The sequence below is a fragment of the Antedon mediterranea genome, chromosome 7 (genome assembly GCF_964355755.1).
Source record: "Antedon mediterranea chromosome 7, ecAntMedi1.1, whole genome shotgun sequence".
Lineage (NCBI taxonomy): Eukaryota > Metazoa > Echinodermata > Crinoidea > Comatulida > Antedonidae > Antedon > Antedon mediterranea.
In genome coordinates this window covers 26,425,742-26,445,088 of record NC_092676.1, presented here as the reverse complement: position 1 = coordinate 26,445,088, position 19,347 = coordinate 26,425,742, and the positions used below count along the sequence as shown (strand labels likewise).

At 33.9% G+C, this 19,347-nt stretch overlaps 2 protein-coding genes across 3 annotated transcripts; one reads left to right on the top strand and one right to left on the bottom strand.

The window, feature by feature from the left end:
• Positions 1-4,982: 4,982 nt before the first annotated feature.
• LOC140054017 (acyl-CoA synthetase short-chain family member 3, mitochondrial-like) lies at positions 4,983-13,996 on the bottom strand. Of its 2 annotated transcripts, none has more exons than XM_072098810.1 (15): positions 13,648-13,996; positions 13,159-13,303; positions 12,703-12,891; positions 12,364-12,495; positions 11,727-11,870; positions 10,955-11,035; positions 10,427-10,674; positions 10,154-10,257; positions 9,766-9,861; positions 9,194-9,257; positions 8,985-9,066; positions 8,449-8,571; positions 8,109-8,208; positions 7,631-7,806; positions 4,983-6,188 (listed from the first exon to the last, which is right to left on the bottom strand). In XM_072098810.1, the coding sequence occupies exons 1-15, from the start codon at positions 13,935-13,937 to the stop codon at positions 6,123-6,125; spliced, it is 2,040 nt and encodes a 679-aa protein (XP_071954911.1). In that variant the 5' UTR covers positions 13,938-13,996; the 3' UTR covers positions 4,983-6,122. The 2 variants fall into 2 exon arrangements, with proteins under 2 accessions (XP_071954911.1, XP_071954910.1); XM_072098809.1 differs by lacking the exon at positions 4,983-6,188 and adding an exon at positions 6,497-7,263.
• Positions 13,997-14,094: 98 nt separating this feature from the next.
• LOC140054020 (protein lin-7 homolog C-like) lies at positions 14,095-18,275 on the top strand. The gene is made up of 5 exons (XM_072098814.1): positions 14,095-14,161; positions 14,447-14,488; positions 14,666-14,814; positions 15,178-15,387; positions 16,155-18,275. Exons 1-5 carry the CDS (start codon positions 14,122-14,124, stop codon positions 16,314-16,316), a joined length of 603 nt encoding a protein of 200 aa, XP_071954915.1. The 5' UTR covers positions 14,095-14,121; the 3' UTR covers positions 16,317-18,275.
• The last annotated feature ends 1,072 nt before the right edge of the window (positions 18,276-19,347 follow it).

The window sequence follows — 19,347 nt, the reverse complement described above, 5'->3', positions numbered from 1 at the left end:
ACTATAGCATAATTGACATGCGCAGAGCCCATTAGTCGACTCTGCGCATGTTTATTATGCTATAGTAACCATTTATGTCAAAAAATAAAAGGGTCGGAAATTGGTCATTTTTAGAAAATTTCCCTGTACTATAGTACAGAGCCCATTATTCGACTCTGCGCATGTTTATTATGCTAGAGTAACCATTTATGTCAAAAAATAAAAGGGTCGGAAATTGGTCATTTTTAGAAAATTTCCCTGTACTATAGTACAGAGCCCATTATTCGACTCTGCGCATGTTTATTATGCTAAAGTAATCATTTGTCAAAAAATAAAAGGGCTGGTTACTATAGCATAATTGAAATGCGCAGAACCCAGTATTCGACTCTGCGCATGTTTATTATGCTATAGCAACCATTTATGTCAACAAATAAAAGGGTCGAAAATTGGCTATTTTTCGAAAATTTCCCTGTATATAACTAGAAATGAAATAATCAGAAAATGGCTAAATTTCGAACTTTTTATTTTTCGATAAAAGTGGTTACTATAGCATAATTGACATGCGCAGAGCCCTTTATTCTACTCTGCGCATGTTTATTATGCTATAGTAACCATTTATGTCAAAAAATAAAAGGGTCGAAAATTGGCTATTTTTCGAAAATTTCCCTGTACTATAGTACAGGGATTTTTCAGAAAATGGCCAAATTTCAACAATAAAAGGGCTGGTTATATAGCATAATTGACATGCGCAGAACCCATTATTCGACTCTGCGCATGTTTATTATGCTATTGCAACCATTTATGTCAAAAAGTAAAAGGGTCGAAAATTGGCTATTTTTCGAAAATTTCCCTGTACTATAGTACAGGGATTTTTTCAGAAAATGGCCAAATTTCGACCTTTTTATTTTTCGATAAAACTGGTTACTATAGCATAATTGACATGCGCAGAGCCCATTATTCGACTCTGCGCATGTTTATTATGCTAAAGTAACCATTTATGTCAAAAAATAAAAGGGTCGAAAATTGGCTATTTTTCGAAAATTACCCTGTATATAACCAGAAATGAAATAATCAGAAAATGGCTAAATTTCGAACTTTTTATTTTTCGATAAAAGTGGTTACTATAGCATAATTGACATGCGCAGAGCCCTTTATTCTACTCTGCGCATGTTTATTATGCTATAGTAACCATTTATGTCAAAAAATAAAAGGGTCGAAAATTGGCTATTTTTCGAAAATTTCCCTGTACTATAGTACAGGGATTTTTCAGAAAATGGCCAAATTTCAACAATAAAAGGGCAGGTTATATAGCATAATTGACATGCGCAGAACCCATTATTCGACTCTGCGCATTTTTATTATGCTATAGCAACCATTTATTTCAAAAAATAAAAGGGTCGAAAATTGGCTATTTTTCGAAAATTTCCCTGTACTATAGTACAGGGATTTTTCAGAAAATGGCCAAATTTCGACCTTTTTATTTTTAGATAAAACTGGTTATTATAGCATAATTGACATGCGCAGAGCCCATTATTCGACTCTGCGCATGTTTATTATGCTAGAGTAACCATTTATGTCAAAAAATAAAAGGGTCGAAAATTGGTCATTTTTCGAAAATTTCCCTGTACTATAGTTCAGGGATTTTTTCAGAAAATGGCTAAATTTCGAACTTTTTATTTTTCGATAAAACTGGTTACTATAGCATAAATGACATGCGCAGAGCTCATTATTCAACTCTGCGCATGTTTATTATGCTATAGTAACCATTTATGTCAAAAAATAAAAGGGCTAGTTACTATAGCATAACTGACATGCGCAGAACCCAGTATTCGACTCTGCGCATGTTTATTATGCTATAGCAACCATTTATGTCAAAAAATAAAAGGGTCGAAAATTTGCTATTTTTCGAAAATTTCCCTGTACAGGGATTTTTTCAGAAAATGGCCAAATTTCGACCTTTTTATTTTTCGATAAAACTGGTTACTATAGCATAATTGACATGCGCAGAGCCCATTATTCGACTCTGCGCATGTTTATTATGCTAAAGTAACCATTTATGTCAAAAAATAAAAGGGCTGGTTACTATAGCATAATTGACATGCGCAGAGCCCATTATTCTACTCTGCGCATGTTTATTATGCTATATTAACCATTTATGTCAACAAATAAAACGGTCGAAAATTGGTCATCTTTCGAAAATTTCCCTGTACTATAGTTCAGGGATTTTTCAGAAAATGGCCAAATTTCGACCTTTTTATTTTTCGATAAAACTGGTTACTATAGCATAATTGAAATGCGCAGAGCCCATTATTCGACTCTGCGCATGTTTATTATGCTAAAGTAACCATTTATGTCAAAAAATAAAAGGGCTGGTTACTATAGCATAATTGACATGCGCAGAGCCCATTATTCTACTCTGCGCATGTTTATTATGCTATAGTAACCATTTATGTCAACAAATAAAACGGTCGAAAATTGGTCATCTTTCGAAAATTTCCCTGTACTATAGTTCAGGAATTTTTCAGAAAATGGCCAAATTTCGACCTTTTTATTTTTCGATAAAACTGGTTACTATAGCATAATTGAAATGCGCAGAGCCCATTATTCGACTCAGCGCATGTTTATTATGCTAAAGTAACCATTTATGTCAAAAAATAAAAGGGCTGGTTACTATAGCATAATTGACATGCGCAGAACCCAGTATTCGACTCTTCGCATGTTTATTATGCTATAGCAACCATTTATGTCAAAAAATAAAAGGCTCGAAAATTGGCTATTTTTCGAAAATTTCCCTGTAGGCCTACTATAGTACAGGGATTTTTCAGAAAATGGCCAAATTTCGACCTTTTTATTTTTCGATAAAACTGGTTACTATTGCATAATTAACATGCGCAGAGCTCATTATTCAACTCTGCGCATGTTTATTATGCTATAGTAACCATTTATGTCAAAAAATAAAAGGGCTGGTTACTTTAGCATAATTGACATGCGCAGAGCCCATTATTTTACTCTGCGCATGTTTATTATGCTATAGCAACCATTTATGTCAAAAAATAAAAGGGTCGAAAATTTGCTATTTTTCGAAAATTTCCCTGTACTATAGTTCAGGGATTTTTCAGAAAATGGCCAAATTTCGACCTTTTTATTTTTCGATAAAACTGGTTACTATAGCATAATTGACATGCGCAGAGCCCATTATTCTACTCTGCGCATGTTTATTATGCTATAGTAACAATTTATGTCAACAAATAAAAGGGCTGGTTATATAGCATAATTGACATGTGCAGAACCCATTATTCGACTCTGCGCATGTTTATTATGCTATAGTAACCATTTATGTCAAAAAATAAAAGGGTCGAAAATTGGCTATTTTTCGAAAATTTCCCTGTACTATAGTACAGGGATTTTTCAGAAAATGGCCAAATTTCAACAATAAAAGGGCTGGTTATATAGCATAATTGACATGCGCAGAACCCATTATTCGACTCTGCGCATGTTTATTATGCTATAGCAACCATTTATGTCAAAAAATAAAAGGGTCGAAAATTGGCTATTTTTCGAAAATTTCCCTGTACTATAGTACAGGGATTTTTCAGAAAATGGCCAAATTTCGACCTTTTTATTTTTCGATAAAACTGGTTACTATAGCATAATTGACATGCGCAGAGCCCATTATTCGACTCTGCGCATATTTATTATGCTAGAGTAACTATTTAAGTCAAAAAATAAAAGGGTCGAAAATTGGTCATTTTTCGAAAATTTCCCTGTACTATAGTTCAGGGATTTTTCAGAAAATGGCCAAATTTCGACCTTTTTATTTTTTGATAAAACTGGTTACTATAGCATAATTGACATGCGCAGAGCCCATTATTCTACTCTGCGCATGTTTATTATGCTATAGCAACCATTTATGTCAACAAATAAAAGGGCTGGTTATATAGCATAATTGACATGCGCAGAACCCATTATTCTACTCTGCGCATGTTTATTATGCTATAGCAACCATTTATGTCAACAAATAAAAGGGTCGAAAATTGGCTATTTTTTCGAAAATTTCCCTGTACAGGGATTTTTTCAGAAAATGGCTAAATTTCGAACTTTTTATTTTTCGATAAAACTGGTTATTATAGCCTAATTGAAATGCGCAGAGCCCATTATTCGACTCTGCGCATGTTTATTATGCTAAAGTAACCATTTATGTCAAAAAATAAAAGGGCTGGTTACTATAGCATAATTGACATGCGCACAGCTCATTATTCAACTCTGCGCATGTTTATTATGCTATAGTAACCATTTATGTCAAAAAAAAGGGCTGGTTACTTTAGCATAATTGACATGCGCAGAACCCATTATTCGACTCTGCGCATGTTTATTATGCTATAGTAACCATTTATGTCAAAAAATAAAAGGGTCGAAAATTGGTCATTTTTCGAAAATTTCCCTGTACTTCAGGAATTTTTCAGAAAATGGCCAAATTTCGACCTTTTTATTTTTCGATAAAACTGGTTACTATAGCATAATTGACATGCGCAGAGCACATTATTCTACTCTGCGCATGTTTATTATGCTATAGTAACCATTTATGTCAAAAAATAAAAGGGCTGGTTACTATAGCATAATTGACATGCGCAGAGCCCATTATTCAACTCTGCGCATGTTTATTATGCTATAGTAACCATTTATGTCAACAAATAAAAGGGCTGGTTATATAGCATAATTTTTTCAGAAAAAAAAAATGGCCTTTTTTTTTTCCTCGATAAAACTGGTTACTATAGCATAATTGACATGCGCAGAGCCCATTATTCTACTCTACGCATATTTATTATGCTGTAGTAACCATTTATGTAAAAAATAAAAGGGTCGAAAATTGGCAATTTTTCGGTTGATTTTTTTTTTTAAATGGCCAAAATATCGACTTTTTAAAATTCAATTATTTTGCAATAATATTGCCATATATGCTCATATATTGCATTATAATCAACTTATAGAGTCATAGTAACCAGTTTTGTGGAAAAATAAAAGGGTCGAAATTTAGTAATTTTTCGGGGGATTTTTTTAAAAATGGCCAAAATATCAACTTTTTAAAATTCAATTATTATGGAATAATATTGCCATATATGCACATATATTGCGTTACCATCATCTTATAGAGTGTTTGTAACCAGTTTTGTCAAAAAATAAAAGGGTCGAAATTTGGTCATTTTTTGGAAAAAATCCCTGTACTATTATTGACTTAGAAAGTGAATAGTTGGCTATTTTTCAACAGTTCCAACAAACTACAATCACAATTGATTTTTTCAACCAATATAATATCAGGAAGATAATCAATTTGTTTATTTTTAGCAACAATTAATAAAATATACAATATATATTAAGGAAAGTGTATAAAATATAGGCCTACTAAAAATACTAATCAAAATTAATATACACATTTAATTGAAGAATATCTCCTATACTGGAAGACTAGTTGTAGTATAAAATTGTTAGATTTTGTATCAGTAACATTACCATATTACAGACATTTGAATGGATTTTTATATTGTAAATATGATATCATTATGTATAGTCATTTTTTATTTATTTGGGGGGCGATGGTCTATTCATAAAGTTCAAATTTCAACAGAGATTCATTTAGTTGTCTTCTCCTCTACTATAAATTAAATACTAAGCACATAAACGGATCCAGAGTAATGGCGTTTATTAAAGATGTATTGTCCTCCAACATCATGGAAAATAAAGATCTATAAAATATATCTTTAAGTTTATTAGACTAAATGCGAACACAACTTTATTTAAGGCATACATTTGCTATTAAAATATTTGTTTTTTATAGTAGTTTTCATAATACAGTGAAAGACAACGGTGAATAATACTCAATGGTGTTACATACCGAATGGTACAATGATCTCTGATGGCGATTGCTATGGTGATGGTAAACAAACCGATGGTCATAGCCTCACTTCAATATAGACCTTATGTGAAATGTACCGAATGGTAGCATGATTTCTGATGGTGATTGCTATGGTGATGGTAAACAAACCGATGGTCATGGCTTCACTTCAATATAGACCTAATAGTGAAATGTACCAAATGGTAGCATGATCTCTGATGGTATGTATGGTGGTGATGATAACCATTGTTATTCATACTTTGTCCAAAGCAGCCTTGACTTCATCATAGGCTGTAGGATCCTCTATAGTAGGTGGTATCTAGAAGATGGAAATACACAAATGAAATGAATGACACAAACAAATGAGCAGATATTGAACAGCTAGGATGTTGAAAAATATATGAACAAAAAGATTGTAATCATTTTGTTGAAACATTGTGAAGAACTACTTCTTAGTGACACTGAGAGGAATATGATATCAAGTATACTATTATTAGCAAATAAATTGATTTTTAAAATGAGATTATTTCATCATAATGTATTAAATGGCTTGCAATTACACACATTCTATATTTAGAATCAATTATATTAGAACCAAATAATTATCATAGTCAATTATATTGACAGTAAGGAAACAATATCTACTAAAAATAGAACAATATTGATGCTATAAAGAAATATTTAATATAGATGTATTTGAAGTAGATGGCCAAGTAAATCTGCTTCATGGCTTTAATCTCTTTAAATTTAGAAACTATTATTAGTGCAATATAATGTTAAGTATTGAAAATCTTAATTGAGTTTGATGATGCTTCTCAATACATATATTTCTATTAATATCGTAGAAGACGCCATATAGCTACTTTCAAGGCCGCCGTATCGAGAGGTTAAAAACAGACGAGGCAAAGTTGTTTCAAGTATAAGTATTATAATAAAATATATTGTTATCTGCTGTGGAATTCGGGTGGGTAATGAAAACTGAACATATCTGTCTTTCCCGACAGCTAGTAATTTTGTCTTAACTTCTTGTTTGCTTTTGTTGTTCTATATTTTGTAAATGCATCTTCTCTGCTGATGATGATGGTGAAGGGGGTGAACTTATTTAAATGAACCCGTTTCATGAGGTGTTCTTTTAAAACTAGATACCAGTAGCAAAAGTGATGATAAGTATGCTTAGATTAGTCTAGCTTATGATTGTGGAAAAAGGTGTTCTTTGTGGAAAAAAGACCTCATGTAAAAATCCTGGCTACATGCTTGTCAGTTTAGCATGGTTACATAGATCTGACTACAGTGTTTAGTTTTTTTTAGTTTAGTTAGCTTTATAACAGTCCTTCTGTTTCCAAGGCAGTTTTAACATCATCATAGGCAGTTACGTCTTCTGTTGTGACAGGGATCTGAAAGAAAGTTGCGTTTCACTCACTTTAAGATCCACAGTGAGAATATATTAATTGTATGTCGCAGGTAGTAACTTATAAATTTTGATAAATAATCAAATAATCTCTATTGAAAAAAATATCAAAACAATAAAAGATAGTAAAAATACTTTGAAACATCAAACAAATGTCTCGTAGAGTCAAGTCTAAAGGGTCTTTCACACCTGTTCCGTCACGGTTCTAGTCCGGTGAAATAGGCAATATTTCGTTTTTACCACGCCCCACGCAGATATGCACATAGCCACATGAAAACAAAACATTGATGTTCAATTGGATTTGCCGGCGCATGACTTTTTCCAGGAACAGGTGTGAAAGACTATTAACTTACTATGAATGGTTCGCCATTAGCCATAGCAGCTACAGTCTGCCTTGATATCTTCCCTGCCCTCGTCTTTGGTAACTTGCTCACGATGACGGCCTTTTTAAATGCTGCTACAGGTCCGATTGCATTTCGTACGGCCTTGATGATTTCTGCAGTTATTTGTTCATTGGACTTGTCAACATCTAAGAAATTTATATATATAAATATATTTACTGTTTATAACACACTTGTATTCTGACATTTTGATTGGTCACTAGTATTTATTATTTGTATATTAACTTGCAAACTAACTTGAATGTCATAAGTTGAATGGGTTAAGTTTTGTCAATCTTAATTTAACCTCATGATATGAGTTATCATTAAGTGTGTTAACCCCTGTTGACAAGGCTTGGTTTTCCTGGGCCCACACTTCCACAAGACTTGAACAGACGTGGATGTATAGCCATATGACTCTACTAACAGATAATTAAATTATCCTACTTACCTTTTTTAAGTATACACAGTCCAACTGGGACATGTCCTTTTAACGCATCTTTTAAACCAATAGCTGCACACTCTACTATATCACCTTGCAACATAATTGCCTTTCAATAAAAATTAGTATATTAATACAAATTGCATAAGATGATGAAATTAATAGTAAATAAAACAAATTTCTAACGTTGAACATTCTGACTTGTCTGGTCTGTAAACAACTTGTGGCTATACAATCCAACAGTTCCAACAGACCCATACCAGAATATGTACGCAGTGGCCATACTAGGAGATATCCAACAACTATGTATGGGAAAAATAGAATAAATAAATTAAAATATTTATTTTACCTCCTCAATAGCAGAAGACGCTATTCTGTGTCCGGCAACGTTAATGACGTCATCGGCACGAGCCTTAACGTGGATATATCCATCAGTGTCGTAGCTGCCTGCATCCATGGTGTTGTAATATCCCTATACAAATTAAAAAATGAATATTAATGCAGTACTTGAATTTTGTGGAATTACATGGGCAATGTATACCCAGTTAAAATAACCCCTTAATTCTTGATGGTTCTACAAAATGATTCGTTTAAAAAAAAAATTGGAAACATTCCAAGTAAAAATGTTTGAAACTACATATTAATATACCATAGATCCTCTGGTATAATCCCACCCCTTAGAACATGAAATTGGGCTGACTTTGGGGTGTGGGACCGCGGAAAAAAATGATTGGTAAGCATTTCTTGTAAATAGTCATTTAAACTGGCTAGAGAGAGGCCTACATCCAGACCAAAAGTGAATACTGGGACTATACCTGGGGGCCAGACATAAAGTAGGGGGTGGGATTACACCTGAAGGATATGGTACATCCTGTATTAACTCACAGGAAATTTAGTAAAGTATACTTCTTTAAATCTATCATCTGCTTCCCATAGAGTAGAAAATGCTCCTGGTGGAAGAGGCAGTCTAAATTAATTGAAAAAAAAGTAGAAACCGTTATAAACATAGCATGCAATTATAAAACAAAAACATTTATGGACATGGAGAAAGAACAGAGTAAAATATTTAAATAATAACGAAAAAAGAATCTTACTTGACTGCTATTGTACCAAGCTCATCTGGTTCCAACTCCTCACCATTATTTCCCAATACTTTTACTGAAAGACAAAACCCAACAAACTGGTTTGACAAAAAAAGTGTGATGTGCCCAAATATGGTAGTGCCATACCCAAATATGGCAGTGATATGACATCATCATGTTCATATATGGGCACATCACATTTTTTTGTCACATAAAGTTTGATAGTGTAGACAGAGCTTTAGATTAAAAAAAATTTCATCAACAGTGCGGCCAGCGCTGATTAACAATGCAAAGACTACACTATCAAACTAAAAAAGTGTGATGTGCTCAAATGTGGTAGTGATATGCCCAAATAAGGTAGTGATATGACATCATCATATCATATATGGGCACATCACATTTTTTTGTCACATAAAGTTTGATAGTGTAGACAGAGCTAAAGAGTTTCCATCATAATATCTCTCCATGTCATAGGACAAGGAACGTTCTTGAAAAACCTAATCGCAGACAAGAATTGCGGAGAGTTCTCTAGGTGAACTTCTAATATTGATTACTATTTTAGGTTTGAAACAGTTTCATCTTACCATTCCAGCCAGGAACAGGTTTCCCAGTGGTGCCGGCAGGGGGTGAAAGGTCATTCCTCAGACCTACATGATGTGCTGTTATAGCCCAACTTGTTTCTAGAAGATAAGATTACAAATAGTTAACCTGTGATACACAATTAATATAAAAATTGTGCAGTTTAAAGCTCTGTCTACACTATCAAACTTTATGAATCTGATATGCCAATATATGGACATGATGATTACATATCACTTCCATATTTAAGCATATCACTACCACATTTGGTTACAACAACACACTTTTTTTGTCAACCTAGTGTAGACAGAGCTTTACAGATTTGTAATTAAAATATACGTCGGTAAAGTAGGCCTACAAGGTTACAATATCACTACCACCATTATCTCTTACCCGTCTGCCACCAGTTGTCCAATACAGGAGATCTGAAATGTTTCTGACACCAATTATAACAATCAAGATCCAGATGTTCACCAGCAACAAACAGGTAACGAAAACTAAAGTACAAATGAAACGGATATATAATAAATCAAAAGGCAGCGTGAAGTGTCATGAAAACAAAACATTGACGTTCAATATGATTTGCCAGCGCCGGACTGTTAGCGTGCCGAAACAGGTTTGAAAGACCCTTTACTAGAATATGAAAGAAAACAACAGTGCACTTACTTTTCAAATTTGTATTTATCAGCATAAGTACCATTGCTGTCTTCTTTAATAATGGCTCTAAGAGCTGTTGGAGCAGTAAACATGGCTGCCACGTCGTGATCATGAAGCACTCGGAAGAAGCTACCTGGATCTGGTGTCCCAACTGGTTTACCCTCGTACACAATTGTAGTGTTGCCATTTAGTAAAGGAGCGTAGCAAATGTATGAGTGACCTACGACCCACCCTAAATCAGATCCAGCCCACCAAACCTGATTGAAAATAAATTATATTGAAAGCAAATGTTTGATTGCTAAAACAATACATTTTATTTGTTGGTTGGTGAATATATACTGTAGAGTATGGTATCATCACAGCAAAGTATATATGAGAGTGGATGGCGTAATTGCCATGCGGGAAGAACCATAGGCAATTCTCAAAAGGGCTTTACTTTCATTACCTCATCCTTCAGATGGGAATTAAGTCATAGGTTTTTATCTTCATAATCTAATATTTACATTAACAATTACAACATCATGATATTTTATTTACCTCACCAGGGTCTAATCCATAGATATTCTTCATTGTCCATTTAAGGGCTACAGCATGGCCTCCACTCGGTCTCACAACTGCCTAAAACAAATAGATACTGCATATTAAAGCTATATGTACAGTATAGCTTCATCGCAGAGGGCAAACATCAATATAAAACCTGTGTATTATCATCATGTTATTTTTTAACTGATGTGTATTGTATTGCATTTGATAATAAATATATTGATATATGGATACACTGGACAAATGGCATTCATCAAAGGGAAGTAAAAATGGTAATTATACAGTAATACCATGAAATAGGAGAAATACATAAATGTAGTACACATAGGGGTAAGATCACGCTGTTGTATACAGTAAATCTCATTCTCACAGATTTCCTCATCTTATCGTTTCAAATTAATTAATACATTTTCAGTATATCACCCGGTGGTTTTTTGTTCTGTGCCTGTGATGTTCATATATAATATTTAATATACAGTATTCATTACCAAGCATAGAAAAGAAATGATGCTGGTGATTTGTGGGCATCTGAGGGCATACTTCATGGACTATACCATTTGTGAAGAGGGGTGTTCAATGAAAATTAATATTTTTCGAGGTATATTTTGCTCCTCAAGGAGAAAGGGCTATTGTCGGTTTATACAGGTAAGCTTGCACGAAATAGATAGCTAAAACTCACTAGCAGCTGATACAAAAATTTGGGCACACTATTTTTGTAAAATAAAGATACAAGGATATGATCTCCGGCCTCATCCAACCAACATACCTTAGGCATACCGGTAGTACCAGACGTGTACAGTAAATAAAGCGGGTCATTAGCTGACACTGGTACACAGTCATGTCCTTTGGCTGCTGGAACGACATCATTCCAAATCAAATCCCTTTCGGAAACTAGCTTTGCACTGTCTTGCTAACCAAAACAAAGAGTTCAATTTATTAATTAAAGCACTAACACATTGTATTAGGCGCTATATAAGACTACCATTATTATTATTATGTATCTTTAATCACTCATAAAAGACCAAACCATGCTTTTTATTATTTTTTTTTATTTAGGCAAATTGCCAAGGATAACAATAATCAAATTCATTCACTATCCTTCTTAAAGGTGGCAATCATGTTCACAAGACAAACCATATACACAAGATGCTCTACATAAACAAAGTCTTATTACAAGTCTTTAGGAGTGGAGTTATAAATTGTCATTGTCATTAGAAAAAATCCTGACAGAACTTGAACCCAGGACCCTTGGATTGGTACCCAAGCATCATAACCAACAAGCCACAATTCTACTACAGCGTACAGTACTTGATTTGCTATAGTATTATCAAGGAAGAATAAGTTTGTCTAGAACAAAGCATGTTAATTTAACAGGACTGTATTTCCACTACAATAAAACTTACATTTGGTCTGTTATAAACTATGCACTTATATGGTTTGTTCACACTCAAGTCTATCGCAGTGTCCAGCATCGATTTATAATCAACAATTCTACCTGGTTCTAAACCAACATTTGCACATAGTACCATTTTTGGCTACAATAAAAAATAACCAGTATTTAGCTGTACAATGATTTCTTAGATTAAGTTTATTATTTGCTATGAATACATTTTGTGATCATGGTATTCCGAAATAAAGAGATGAATGAATGAATGATGATGATAATGATGATGATGATGAATAATGTAAATGAACCTCAAATTAAGTGGGGGAGTTTAAAAAAAGAAAGTCTTATAAGTTACCTTAGCATGGTCAATCCTTACGGCCAATTCCTTTGATGCAAACCCGCCAAAGACCAATGAATGAATAGCCCCAACTCTAGCAGTGGCCAGCATAGCTACTACAGCTTCTGGTATCATTGGCATATATATTAACACCCTGTCTCCTTTTTTAATGCCATTGTCTATAAGTACACGGGCTAGTTTTGAAGTCTGTAATAGAACGATAAAAGTTTGATAATATGCCAGCATTGTTATAAAAGATAAGATGTATGTACAGTAGCATAACGCAGGGGGCAAAAGCCCTGGTTTAGCACTCATACGGGCCTCCAACGCTGGGTAGTTGCATTGGGGCTGCTTATGCTCTGAGGCCCCTTATGCTCGGAGGCTCTAGCAAGTGAGCGCTGATAGCTGTTTCGTCACTGCTGGTGTACCAAGGGTATAATATTCAGTTAGCAGCTCAGCTAGTACAAACTTTACCTCTTCTTGTAATTGGTTGTATGTTAATTTTTTTTGTGAATCTGTGACTGGACTGTCGTGAATAATTGCAACACGTTCGCCGTTGCCTTCATCCACATGACGATCTACTGCATTATAACAAGTGTTTAACTCGCCACCAACAAACCTATCAATTTATAAAATTGTAAGAAGAGTAATACATGATAGATGCTATTGTGATATGGATAATACAGTAATTGTACATTTGCAAATATCGGATAAATAATAAATAGCATTGAAGCTATACAGTATAAGCTAAATATAGTTATTATCATATTATAAAAGATGCATGATTCACCTTGACGATAGGAAACAATTAATTTTTCATGCACTGCTAACTGTGCCAATAGCCACTACACAAATGTTGACTATCGGCACAGACATGCGGATAGAATTTTCAGGTACAGTCAACTGTGCCGATAGAAAATTTTTAATTTGTTTATTTAATTTATTTAGAAAGCAACACCTTACCATTTTGTGAAGGGTAAATTACTTGCATCTAAAACTTTGTTCCATCGCTTAAACCACACAATTTGTTCTGCTTGCTCAGCCCAGAATTCAGAGGGGTTGTCCTTCGCTCTATCAAAAGTGGACTGATAAAGGAGGTCATTTGAGGCTGAACTAACTCGCCGGACACCACCCGCGGCTAGCTTTAATCTAACAGGGTGTCGTGTGCTTAGTTTACGTGCTTGATTTGCAAGATTTAAACAACATTTAGACCTACTCCTCATAAATTCTAAAGTATTTCTTAAAGTGTTCATTTTATTAATGCTTTCTCTAAATCTAGGCCTCCACTCCGACAGGTGAAAGTTCGTCTGAAATCGTAACGGTTGAATGAATTGATAAACATCTGTCAATCAAAAAATCGCACTGTTGGTACTAAGTACGTCCTTTTAAAACTTAATTTAGAGGGCGCTAGACAATTTGTTTTAGGATTGGTCAATAATGAAAATGGCAACTACACAAGAATTGACACTTGAAAGAGGTAAATAATAAGGATTACTTAAAACAAAACCTTCTAAATACACGTTCATGAAGTTGTATAATTAATAAATTATAGCTGGGTTGTATTTTTTTAATAAAAAGTTAAGAAATGAAAGTAGATATTCTCATCTCAATTTACATAACGTCCAGGCCTCGTCCCAATTCTGCTACGCAATGACACTCCACTGAAAGAAAAGTTTTGCTAGGCTAATAAATAGTATTCTTCCCGTCTTCTACATAGGGCATTGGCCTAGAATAATGTAAGAGTCATATTTTTGTTTTTTAGATGTATCAAGAGCTATTGAACTGTTAAAAGGGTTGCAGAGAAGTAAGTAAAAATATATTGATTTAAAAAATCAAAAAAATCTTACAAGCATTATTCTATCTATAGGCCTAGTATATAAATAAATGAAGAAATAATTAATAATCAACTACTGTACAAAGCAGGTATTTAAATCAACAACAGTACTGTAACTAACAGTAATAATATTTATCATTTTTTTAGGCGGTGAAGTCCCAACACAAAAGCTAATTGCTCTACAGAAGGTCCTTGAAAGTGACTTCTTCAATGCTGTACGAGAAGTGTATGAACACGTGTACGAGACCGTCGACATCCAAGGCAATCCAGAGGTCCGAGCCAATGCTACCGCAAAGGTATCCTAAGCAACGTCATACAACCTCCTGCATGTTGTTTTAATTACATATTACATAACATCCATTATTTGATCAATTCTTGGTACTCATAACAAGGCAATCTAACAACAGGATGCTGAGCTCCGGAGATCAAAGGGTTTATCTGTGGCTGCAGCACAATCAGTTCCATGTCCCTTAACAGACGCCACACACAGCGGACTTGTGTACATAGTAGTACAGTACTGCTGGCAAGTACTATCTTGGCAAGGCGAGCTCAGTGTCCAAGGTTAGATTGCCTTGCTCATACCTTGTCTAGGGTGAAAAAAAATTCTTAAATTGATATAGATTGGTACTTTAACTATGTTTCTACCCATTCCTCTTTAGGCAACAGTGGCTGCCTTCGCTGCAAGTGAGGGCCACGCCCACCCCAGAGTCGTTGAACTACCAAAGACTGATGAAGGTTTAGGCTTTAACGTAATGGGTGGTAAAGAACAGAACTCTCCTATCTATATTTCACGCATAATACCTGGAGGTGTCGCAGATCGACACGGTGGTCTTAAAAGAGGTGACCAATTGCTATCCGTTAATGGCGTGGTAAGTTGATTGTTGTGGATCTTCTACCATCTAGGACCACAATGGAAATAAGTTTGCCGTCTTGGTACTTTATTGTTTTTTTATCCTATGATTTTATGTCAGAATAAAGAAATAAATAAAATAAATCTAGGATACAATATTATAAACCAGTTTGAAACATACAACATTCTATTCCAAGTTACTGGCTGTGAAATATAAACCTTTATCTACACTATCAAACTTTACGTAACAAAAAATTGTGATGTCATATCACTACCATATTTGGGCACATCACTTTTTTTGTCAAACTATTTTGATAGTGTAGACAGAGCTTGACAGCAATCCAAGTTTTTACAGTTTTCTTTTTTTTTGTCAACCTTTTACTATGCCTTTTAAAGGAAACCAACAGCACATCCTAATTAATTAGCTCTTCCTATTTTGACACACACTCATGAGTTTATTGAATGGGTTTTACTTGTAAACATGAGGTTTAAGTATTTAAAAACTGTACATCTCCACTTCAATGAAAATATTTAAATAAATGAAATTAAAAACCAGAAACCCTCCGAAAACCAGAATTTTCTAAAGCTCTGTCTACACTATCAAACTTGATGTGACAAAAAAATATGATCGACATGATGATATAAATATCACTACCATATTTGGGCACGTCACACTTGTGTGATATGGTACTCAGAGCTTTAGAGCTATTTCAAAGTTTTAATATTTAGAAACAAAATATAGACAACATTTGATCGACAATAAACAATTATTCTTGTTTTTAACAGTCTGTGGAAGGTGAACAGCATGAAAAAGCTGTAGAGTTATTGAAATCCGCACATGGAAATGTGAAATTAGTCGTCCGATACACACCCAAAGTTCTAGAAGAGATGGAAGCAAGATTTGACCGTCAACGACAAGCAAGGCGGAGACAAGTCAGCGCTCAGTAAATGCAGAATTAAAAATTATTTACCATGATATATATTAAGAAATGGACTGAATATGTTAAGGAAAGTTAAGCTCTGTCTACACTATCGAACATTATGTGACAACAAAATTTGATATGCCCATATATGGATACGACGATGTCATATCACTACCATATTTGTGGGTGAGTGGCCGAGCGGTTAAGACAGTGGAACCGTAATCACGTAGCCATAACATCGGCAGGGGTTTGAGGCTCACTCACTCCATGGTTCTGGTGGTAGAACAAGTCTTCTCGGATAAGGACTATAAACCGTAGGTCCAGTGTACACAACTTGCTCGTGTGCACTTTAAAGAACCTAGTACATCTTTCGAGACGAGTAGGGGGTTACCCCGGTGTATTAGTACATCACAGCCACTGATCGCCAACTGGGCCCTCTGGGAGACCAGTCTTTGACTGAAGAGGTTACCCAGTATAAAAATAAATTTCAATCAATCAATAGTGTAGACAGAGCTTTAGAAAGAGAGATTAAAACAAGCTGAATGTTAATTTATGCAAAAAGTAGAATTAAATAACAACTTTCCCAATTTACAATAGACTATTATTATGCTTACAATTAGGATCAATTTAAATTGTTACAATTATGAGATAAATAAGACAATACATTTTTAACAATTTAGTAAAAGTAAAGTGTTGAATTAAATACATTGAATTAATTAATATGGTAATTTATGTGTTCTTTTTGTATATAAAAAAAGTAAAAATATGTACAAATACATTCGATTGTGCAAACGAATTTCAGTAATTAAAATTAATTTTAATAAATCTCCCATGCCCCCCTCCCCTTTCCCATATTTAAAATAATGTTATAGCATTTCAACAAAATCACTATGTACCGTATATTTCGGTGTATAAGTCGCACTTTTGATACGCAAATTTGACCTCTAAATTAAAAGTGCGTCTTATACACCGAACATAAATGCCTCACCACACAGATTGTACATATAGGCTATCGTCACCTCGTTTGCTAGGCCTGAGTAGGCTAGGCCTAGCTACAGTAACTAACTAACGTAACGGCAACCTGCTTCTGCCTAGTTTTCAAGGCATTTTAGCATGATGTTATACTAAATATGATGAAAAGATTTGTTCATTATGGCGATAAAATTTAAAATATATTATTACAATAATATTGATTACAATTTAAAAAAACATTGTTTTGATGAAATATAAGGTGCGTTTTATACACCGACGATATAAAAAATACCGATATTTTACTCTCAGTTAGGGGGTGCGTCTTATACACAGGTGCGACTTATACACCGAAATATACGGTACATCTCTATTGCGTGGATGTTTTCTGATTTGTAACTATCAGGGACATCCACCCAATAGGTATGTTTCAGACTTTAGTTGATAATGCGTGGTTCCCACTGGAGACGAAACACAATGACGTAATGCAACGTAAGCGATTTTACCAATCACAAGCGATGTATTATTCAAACTGTCATTGCTTCTACGTCGTTGCGTCCAAGTGGAAACCAAGCTTTAGACACATGCTATTGCTAACTCATGCTCTAAATATACTTTCGTGCCATCTGAACAGTAGTTAAAATGTGTGACTTTATGTTGAACTTTTTAAGTGCTTACTTTTCCAATAATGTACAGTGCTTATGATAGTGAAAAACATTTTAAATATTAAGGTAATTTTTCCACTACTCAACCAACACTTTTGATTTTAGTTCCGTTGTTGGAAAACTATCAAACGATATCATATAACAGAATATCTTTCTTTTCTATCACATTAAATTTTACAGTTGTCATGTAGTATTGGTGCATCTTGTATCATGTACTGTAATTTAATTTGTACTTAGACATGTTTTTAGCAGGTGCAAGTTATAATAAAAAGTAAAGATTTTCAGATTTTTCCCTTTACGAAATAGAATTAAATTATCATTGATGTAGTTGTTTAGAAATAAATTTCTTGAGAAGATTTGAATGCATTATGTGGTGTTTGTCTAAGCTGATTTGCAATTTAAAAATAGTTCCCTATTCCCTTCTTAAATTTCATTATTTAAAAATATGTACAGTATTTCTTGGAAGAAATTGCTCTCTAGAGCCCATTGAAAAAGTGGTAGAATGTCATTGTATTGGTCTAGACTAGAAAAAAGTACCAGCATGGTGTTTATACACTTTGTCTACATGATTTCCCTATTATATCTTAAATCTTAAAATATCCTATATCTTAAAATTTATATTATGAATATTGCAAAATAATATAAATATAATATTACATGTTATTTTCTTTAAAAAAGTGCTTATTTAGCAGGGTATCTAGGCAAATTTTTAAATACAGCATCAGTTTTACCATAAATTATAACCAAACCTTTAAATTATTCCAATCATACAGTTGTGACACTGTAGCATGGAACTTCCATAAGATACAGAACAAATTAAGATACAGTAGTTTCAGTACTGCTCTGTCAATGCTGTCAAACTAGTTTGACAAAAAAGGTGTGATTTACCCAAATTAGGTAGTGATATGACATCATGCGAATACAGTATATCGCCACATCAAAATTTGATAGTTAACATAAGAAAAAAAGCTAATATTGATTGGTAGCCAACCATAAATATATTGCAATTGTTTGATGTGTTCCTACTGCATCCAACTAAATAAATGTATCTATTTAAAAAAAAATTGCAACACACACATGTAAGCGATACTATTTCACTATGAGAAAAACCCTGATAACAAGAGATATGGATATAAGATCAGTTGATAAGTAAACAAACATGTTTACACCATCAACAGAATATTTCAATTGCCTACTCTAAAAAGTCTTTTTTTACATCCAGGGTTGTAATGTTATCAGCTGATATACCTGTCATTTCCGTTTTGATGAAGCGCAATATAAACCGCAAAAAACTAATGGGAAAACCCTTTGATTTGCTAATAAATGCATGGCTTAGCGAGATAAAATAACTCTTAGCACTTAAACGTGTGTTTGCTCACTGTCGGCTAGTAGGCTAGTAAATTAACACTTTTTTTTGTTAAC

Coding starts and splice junctions, on each gene's coding strand:
- LOC140054017 (XM_072098809.1), bottom strand. CDS start 13,937: ATGAACACTTTAAGAAATACTTTAGAATTTATGAGGAGTAGGTCTAAA. Junction 11,036..11,726: donor GTACTACCGGTATGCCTAAG/GTATGTTGGTTG, acceptor TATTTGTTTTAG/GCAGTTGTGAGACCGAGTGG. Junction 8,209..8,448: donor CGTCTTCTGCTATTGAGGAG/GTAAAATAAATA, acceptor TTTTATTGAAAG/GCAATTATGTTGCAAGGTGA.
- LOC140054020 (XM_072098814.1), top strand. CDS start 14,122: ATGAAAATGGCAACTACACAAGAATTGACACTTGAAAGAG. Junction 14,815..15,177: donor GAGCCAATGCTACCGCAAAG/GTATCCTAAGCA, acceptor ATTCCTCTTTAG/GCAACAGTGGCTGCCTTCGC. Junction 15,388..16,154: donor TGCTATCCGTTAATGGCGTG/GTAAGTTGATTG, acceptor TGTTTTTAACAG/TCTGTGGAAGGTGAACAGCA.